At 45.1% G+C, this 8669-nt stretch overlaps 1 protein-coding gene across 1 annotated transcript in view; it reads right to left on the reverse strand.

The window, feature by feature from the left end:
- LOC112238167 (exportin-1) overlaps positions 1 to 6707 on the reverse strand; it is a 14793-nt gene extending 8086 nt beyond the window's left edge. The window contains exons 1-2 of the mRNA XM_042312392.1: positions 6607 to 6707; positions 6446 to 6490 (exon numbers count right to left, since the gene is read on the reverse strand). Coding sequence (XP_042168326.1) covers positions 6446 to 6490; positions 6607 to 6615 — 54 coding nt within the window. The 5' untranslated portion in view covers positions 6616 to 6707. The remainder of the gene's footprint in view (positions 1 to 6445; positions 6491 to 6606) is intronic.
- Between the last annotated feature and the right edge of the window lie 1962 nt (positions 6708 to 8669).

Consider the following 8669-nt stretch of genomic DNA (forward strand, 5'->3'; position numbering starts at 1 on the left):
TACAAAATATGTCAGCTGATACAGGATAAATGGTCTGGTCCAGCTTCATAACTGGGTTGGTTATCTGCTGTTACTCTGTGTTGTCCTACACTCAATATGTATTTAGGGTTTCACTACACTGCTTGTAATGACTGTGTGTTGTCTTCTTATAATATGTACCAGCGAATAGGATTTATTTGATGTTTTCTATATGCGAGTTTAGTTTTGTCCTCGAAATGTGCCGTCCCATTCAACAATACAATGAATGTCAATGTTTGTGTCTCTGTCTTTGTATTATTATTGGAAAATAGTAAACATATTATAAAAAACAACAACATGTTTTCACTCTGTCATTATGGGGTACTGTGTGTAGATGGGTGAGATACAAACATGTTTTCACTCTGTCATTATGGGGTACTGTGTGTAGATGGGTGAGATACAAACATGTTTTCACTCTGTCATTGTGGGGTACTGTGTGTAGATGGGTGAGGGGAGAACATGTTTTCACTCTCATTATGGGGTACTGTGTGTAGATGGGTGAGGGGAGAACATGTTTTCACTCTGTCATTATGGGGTATTGTGTGTAGATGGGTGAGGGGAGAACATGTTTTCACTCTGTCATTGTGGGGTACTGTGTGTAGATGGGTGAGATACAAACATGTTTTCACTCTGTCATTGTGGGGTACTGTGTGTAGATGGGTGAGGGGAGAACATGTTTTCACTCTCATTATGGGGTACTGTGTGTAGATGGGTGAGGGGAGAACATGTTTTCACTCTCATTATGGGGTACTGTGTGTAGATGGGTGAGGGAGAACATGTTTTCACTCTGTCATTGTGGGGTACTGTGTGTAGATGGGTGAGGGAGAACATGTTTTCACTCTCATTATGGGGTACTGTGTGTAGATGGGTGAGATTAAAACATGTTTTCACTGTCATTGTGGGGTACTGTGTGTAGATGGGTGAGGGGAGAACATGTTTTCACTCTGTCATTGTGGGGTACTGTGTGTAGATGGGTGAGGGGAGAACATGTTTTCACTGTCATTATGGGGTACTGTGTGTAGATGGGTGAGGGGAGAACATGTTTTCACTCTGTCATTATGGGGTACTGTGTGTAGATGGGTGAGATATAAACATGTTTTCACTCTGTCATTATGGGGTACTGTGTGTAGATGGGTGAGATACAAACATGTTTTCACTCTGTCATTATGGGGTACTGTGTGTAGATGGGTGAGGGGAGAACATGTTTTCACTCTGTCATTATGGGGTACTGTGTGTAGATGGGTGAGGGGAGAACATGTTTTCACTCTCATTATGGGGTACTGTGTGTAGATGGGTGAGATACAAACATGTTTTCACTCTGTCATTATGGGGTACTGTGTGTAGATGGGTGAGGGGAGAACATGTTTTCACTCTGTCATTATGGGGTACTGTGTGTAGATGGGTGAGGGGAGAACATGTTTTCACTCTCATTATGGGGTACTGTGTGTAGATGGGTGAGATACAAACATGTTTTCACTCTGTCATTATGGGGTACTGTGTGTAGATGGGTGAGATACAAACATGTTTTCACTCTGTCATTGTGGGGTACTGTGTGTAGATGGGTGAGATACAAACATGTTTTCACTCTGTCATTGTGGGGTACTGTGTGTAGATGGGTGAGGGGAGAACATGTTTTCACTCTCATTATGGGGTACTGTGTGTAGATGGGTGAGGGGAGAACATGTTTTCACTCTGTCATTATGGGGTATTGTGTGTAGATGGGTGAGGGGAGAACATGTTTTCACTCTGTCATTGTGGGGTACTGTGTGTAGATGGGTGAGATACAAACATGTTTTCACTCTGTCATTGTGGGGTACTGTGTGTAGATGGGTGAGGGGAGAACATGTTTTCACTCTCATTATGGGGTACTGTGTGTAGATGGGTGAGGGGAGAACATGTTTTCACTCTCATTATGGGGTACTGTGTGTAGATGGGTGAGGGGAGAACATGTTTTCACTCTGTCATTATGGGGTACTGTGTGTAGATGGGTGAGGGGAGAACATGTTTTCACTCTCATTATGGGGTACTGTGTGTAGATGGGTGAGATTAAAACATGTTTTCACTGTCATTGTGGGGTACTGTGTGTAGATGGGTGAGGGGAGAACATGTTTTCACTCTGTCATTGTGGGGTACTGTGTGTAGATGGGTGAGGGGAGAACATGTTTTCACTGTCATTATGGGGTACTGTGTGTAGATGGGTGAGGGAGAACATGTTTTCACTCTGTCATTATGGGGTACTGTGTGTAGATGGGTGAGATACAAACATGTTTTCACTCTGTCATTGTGGGGTACTGTGTGTAGATGGGTGAGATACAAACATGTTTTCACTCTGTCATTATGGGGTACTGTGTGTAGATGGGTGAGGGGAGAACATGTTTTCACTCTGTCATTATGGGGTACTGTGTGTAGATGGGTGAGGGAGAACATGTTTTCACTCTCATTATGGGGTACTGTGTGTAGATGGGTGAGATACAAACATGTTTTCACTCTGTCATTATGGGGTACTGTGTGTAGATGGGTGAGGGGAGAACATGTTTTCACTCTGTCATTATGGGGTATTGTGTGTAGATGGGTGAGGGGAGAACATGTTTTCACTGTCATTATGGGGTATTGTGTGTAGATGGGTGAGGGGAGAACATGTTTTCACTCTGTCATTATGGGGTACTGTGTGTAGATGGGTGAGATAATAACATGCTTTCACTCTGTCATTATGGGGTACTGTGTGTAGATGGGTGAGGGGAGAACATGTTTTTACTCTGTCATTATGGGGTACTGTGTGTAGATGGGTGAGGGGAGAACATGTTTTCACTCTGTCATTATGGGGTACTGTGTGTAGATGGGTGAGATAATAACATGCTTTCACTCTGTCATTATGGGGTACTGTGTGTAGATGGGTGAGATACAAACATGCTTTCACTCTGTCATTATGGGGTACTGTGTGTAGATGGGTGAGATAATAACATGCTTTCACTCTGTCATTATGGGGTACTGTGTGTAGATGGGTGAGGGGAGAACATGTTTTCACTCTGTCATTATGGGGTATTGTGTGTAGATGGGTGAGATAAAAACATGTTGTCACTCTGTCATTATGGGGTATTGTGTGTAGATGGGTGAGATAAAAACATGTTTTCACTCTGTCATTATGGGGTATTGTGTGTAGATGGGTGAGATAAAAACATGTTTTCACTCTGTCATTATGGGGTATTGTGTGTAGATGGGTGAGATAAAAACATGTTTTCACTCTGTCATTATGGGGTATTGTGTGTAGATGGGTGAGATACAAACATGTTTTTACTCTGTCATTATGGGGTACTGTGTCTAGATGGGTGAGGGGAGAACATGTTTTCACTCTCATTATGGGGTACTGTGTGTAGATGGGTGAGGGAGAACTTGTTTTCACTCTCATTATGGGGTATTGTGTGTAGATGGGTGAGGTACAAACATGTTTTCACTCTGTCATTATGGGGTATTGTGTGTAGATGGGTGAGGTACAAACATGTTTTCACTCTGTCATTATGGGGTATTGTGTGTAGATGGGTGAGGTACAAACATGTTTTCACTCTGTCATTATGGGGTATTGTGTGTAGATGGTTGAGGTACAAACATGTTTTCACTCTGTCATTATGGGGTATTGTGTGTAGATGGGTGAGGTACAAACATGTTTTCACTCTGTCATTATGGGGTACTGTGTGTAGATGGGTGAGATAATAACATGCTTTCACTCTGTCATTATGGGGTACTGTGTGTAGATGGGTGAGGGGAGAACATGTTTTCACTCTGTCATTATGGGGTACTGTGTGTAGATGGGTGAGGGGAGAACATGTTTTCACTCTGTCATTATGGGGTACTGTGTGTAGATGGGTGAGATACAAACATGTTTTCACTCTGTCATTATGGGGTATTGTGTGTAGATGGGTGAGATACAAACATGTTTTCACTCTGTCATTATGGGGTACTGTGTGTAGATGGGTGAGATTTAAAAAATATATATATATTTAATCAATGTTGAATTCAGGCTGTAACAACAAAATGTGGAATAAGTCAAGGGGTGTGAATACTCTGTGTGCAACACAAACATTGACACACACACACACACACACTTAGTACTGTAGATATGTGGTGGTGGTGGAGTAGGGGCCTGAGGACACACAGTGTGTTGTAGATATGTGGTAGTGGTGGAGTAGGGGCCTGAGGACACACAGTGTGTTGTAGATATGTGGTAGTGGTAGAGTAGGGGTCTGAGGACACACAGTGTGTTGTAGATATGTGGTAGTGGTAGAGTAGGGGTCTGAGGACACACAGTGTGTTGTAGATATGTGGTAGTGGTGGAGTAGGGGCCTGAGGACACACAGTGTGTTGTAGATATGTGGTAGTGGTAGAGTAGGGGCCTGAGGACACACAGTGTGTTGTAGATATGTGGTAGTGGTAGAGTAGGGGTCTGAGGACACACAGTGTGTTGTAGATATGTGGTAGTGGTGGAGTAGGGGCCTGAGGACACACAGTGTGTTGTAGATATGTGGTAGTGGTGGAGTAGGGGCCTGAGGACACACAGTGTGTTGTAGATATGTGGTAGTGGGGGAGGAGGGGCCTGAGGACACACAGTGTGTTGTAGATATGTGGTAGTGGTGGTGTAGGGGCCTGAGGACACACAGTGTGTTGTAGATATGTGGTAGTGTAGGGGCCTGAGGGCACACAGTGTGTTGTAGATATGTGGTAGTGGTGGAGTAGGGGCCTGAGGACACACAGTGTGTTGTAGATATGTGGTAGTGGTGGAGTAGGGGCCTGAGGACACACAGTGTGTTGTAGATATGTGGTAGTGGTGGAGTAGGGGCCTGAGGACACACAGTGTGTTGTAGATATGAGGTAGTGGTGGAGTAGGGGCCTGAGGACACACAGTGTGTTGTAGATATGTGGTAGTGGTGGAGTAGGGGCCTGAGGACACACAGTGTGTTGTGAAATCTGTGAATGTATTGTAATGTTTTTAAAATGGTATAAACTGCCTTCATTTATCTGGACCCCAGGAAGAGGATCCATAATAAACACAACCCCTTTCTGAAGGTTCTGTACACTAGCTTGCTGTGCTAAAGCCTATAGCCATTATTAGTTCTGGGAGCTAATGCTGTTCAGGGAAGGTTACTCATTCCTTAATAAGTGTGTGATTCACCAAACTACCACCCTACACACACACACACACACCCTTACTTACACACCCCTCACATACACACACCCCCTCACACACACTCCCTCTCACACACACACACACACACACTCCCTCACACACACACACACTCCCTCCCTCACAAACACTCCCTCCCTCACAAACACTCCATCCCTCACACACCCACACACACACACCCACCCACACCCCCTCACACACCCACCCACCTGTCAGAACAGTCAGTAGATGCTGAGACACTCTGACCTGGTTGGTCTCTTCAGGACAAAACAACATCAGCTGACGCAGGCACACTGACTCACACTCAATAAAACAGAGACTCATGCAGCTACAGTCAGCTGTACACACACATGATACACACGTATGAATAAACACACACACACAGTTACACACACAGATTGGAGGACTCTTGCCCAGATGAAGCTGAGCAGCACACCTGAGTCCTAGTTATAAAGAGAGCATCCTAGTTCATTCACAGACAGGAGAACAGCAATGTTAGTAGGTACACACACACTCACTCACTCCCTGTCTCACTCACTCCCTGTCTCACTCACTCCCTGTCTCACTCACAGTCTCACTCACAGTCTCACTCACTCACAGTCTCACTCACTCACAGTCTCACTCACTCCAGACTCACTCAGACTCACTCACTCACAGTCTCACTCACTCACAGTCTCACTCACTCACAGTCTCACTCACTCACAGTCTCACTCACTCAGTCTCACTCACACACAGTCTCACTCACACACAGTCTCACTCACACACAGTCTCACTCCCTTACAGTCTCACTCCCTCACAGACTCACTCACTCACAGACTCACTCACTCACAGTCTCACTCACTCAGACTCACTCACTCACAGACTCACTCACTCACAGACTCACTCACTCACAGACTCACTCACTCACAGTCTCACTCACTCACAGTCTCACTCACTCACAGTCTCACTCACTCAGACTCACTCACTCACAGACTCACTCACACACAGTCTCACTCACACAGTCTCACTCACACACAGTCTCACTCACACACAGTCTCACTCACTCACAGTCTCACTCCCTCACAGACTCACTCACTCACAGACTCACTCACTCACAGTCTCACTCACTCACAGACTCACTCACTCACAGACTCACTCACAGACTCACTCACTCACTCACAGACTCACTCACTCACAGACTCACTCACAGTCTCACTCCCTCACTAACTCCCTCACAGTCTCACTCCCTCACAGTCTCACTCCCTCCCTTACCTGAACAAGGATCATGTTCAGCTTCCCAATGTACACTTTCTCTTTCTGAAAAGATAAATGAGAGCGGTGTCAACATGCTGTTATCATCCCGGTAACAATTACCAGCTCCATCTGACAGGGGAGTTTATCCTCATATTAACATGACATGTCTCAGCCCTCACCTCGACCATTGTAGCGTCCGACGACGTCTTGATAATAAGTCCAACAACATACTTTTTAATACCTGCAGAGACAAGCAGAAACAACAGGATCAGATCAGAGACCAGCAGAAACAACAGGATCAGATCAGAGACCAGCAGAAACAACAGGATCAGATCAGAGACCAGCAGAAACAACAGGATCAGATCAGAGACCAGCAGAAACAACAGGATCAGATCAGAGACCAGCAGAAACAACAGAATCAGATCAGAGACCAGCAGAAACAACAGGATCAGATCAGAGACCAGCAGAATTTAATTTAAAAAAAAATATATATATATATATATATTTTTTTTTAACTTTATTTTACTAGGCAAGTCAGTTAACAAATTCTTATTTTCAATGACAGCCTAGGAACAGTGGGTTAACTGCCTGTATCAGGGGCAGAACGACAGATTTGTACCTTGTCAGCTCGGGGATTCGAACTTGGAACCTTTCGGTTACTAGTCCAACACTCTAACCACTAGGCTACCCTGCCGCCCCAGAAACAACAGGATCAGATCAGATCACCAGAGCGTACAGAGCACAGGTTTGTACACAACACTTCCTTACAGAGCAGGTAACAACATAATCAGTGACCCAGAACACAGTGCTGCTTCACAAGGTGTGAATCTAGAATCTACTGAACCAACAGCTGGAAATTGGCTGCTACACATATCTGCTTTAGTGGAACCCAGTGAGCAAGCAGAGCATTGATAGGTGTCTTCTGCTTGCTGTCATGCATACTGTTACTGTGTAATGTAGCTAGCTGCTGAACTGAACTGACACTGGCTGCTTTTAAACAAGCTGCACACAGACCACCTACTAGTCTGTACAGCGGCATCATTATTAACCCTTATTTGACCAGCTACGTTGATGAGAACACATTGTCTTTTACAGAAACGATCTGGAGAAGAGTTACAGGGAGAGGGGATGAACGAGCCAATTGGAAGCTGGGGATGATTAGGTGGCTATGATGGTATGAGGACCGGATTGGTTACTTAGTCGGGGGGTGGATCATTGGTCCAAACCGTTGTAAAACAGAAAATGTTTTGCAGCGAAAACAGAGACTTTCTATTGGACAAATTCGGGGTCCTCCCGGTTCTGTTTGGTTCCAAGTCCCTCCCCAGTTCTGTTTGGTTCCAAGTCCCTCCCCAGTTCTGTTTGGTTCCAAGTCCCTCCCCAGTTCTGTTTGGTTCCAAGTCCCTCCCCAGTTCTGTTTGGTTCCAAGTCCCTCCCCAGTTCTGTTTGGTTCCAAGTCCCTCCCCAGTTCTGTTTGGTTCCAAGTCCCTCCCCAGTTCTGTTTGGTTCCAAGTCCCTCCCCAGTTCTGTTTGGTTCCAAGTCCCTCCCCAGTTCTGTTTGGTTCCAAGTCCCTCCCCAGTTCTGTTTGGTTCCAAGTCCCTCCCCAGTTCTGTTTGGTTCCAAGCACCCTAACTCTCACCATAGTGCCATGACAGTAACTGAGTAGAAATACAGAAGGGTGGAGAAATTCAACACAACGGGTGTGTCCAGGTCATCTTCATAGCAGTCAAGCTTCATCAGATCTCACAACACCAGAGGGGTATCCTACGAAGCCAGCTACATCTACTCTGGGTTTTCTAAAGCTAACCAGCTTCAGGTAGCTTTACATAACTTCACAGCAGTTAGGAAAGCTAAGGCTAGCTTTTTCAAATATATTTTTTTATCCTGTAGCACAAACTCAAAAAAGTTCTGGGACACTGTAAAGTCCATGGAGAATAAGAGCAGCTCATCCCAGCTGCCCACTGCACTGACGCTAGGTAACACTATCACCACCGATAAATCCATGATAATTGACAATTTCAATAAGCATTTTTCTACGGCTGGCCATGCATTCCACCTGGCTACCCCTACCCTGGTCAACTGCCCTGCACCCCCCACAGCAACTCGCCCAAGCCTCCACCATTTCTCCTTCACCCAAATCCAGATAGCTGATGTTCTGAAAGAGCTTCAAAATCTGGACCCCTACAAATCAGCCAGGCTAGACAATCTGGACCCTCTCTTTTTAAAATTATCTCCCGAAATTGT

The sequence above is a fragment of the Oncorhynchus tshawytscha genome, unplaced genomic scaffold, assembly GCF_018296145.1.
Source record: "Oncorhynchus tshawytscha isolate Ot180627B unplaced genomic scaffold, Otsh_v2.0 Un_contig_6478_pilon_pilon, whole genome shotgun sequence".
Taxonomy (NCBI): domain Eukaryota; kingdom Metazoa; phylum Chordata; class Actinopteri; order Salmoniformes; family Salmonidae; genus Oncorhynchus; species Oncorhynchus tshawytscha.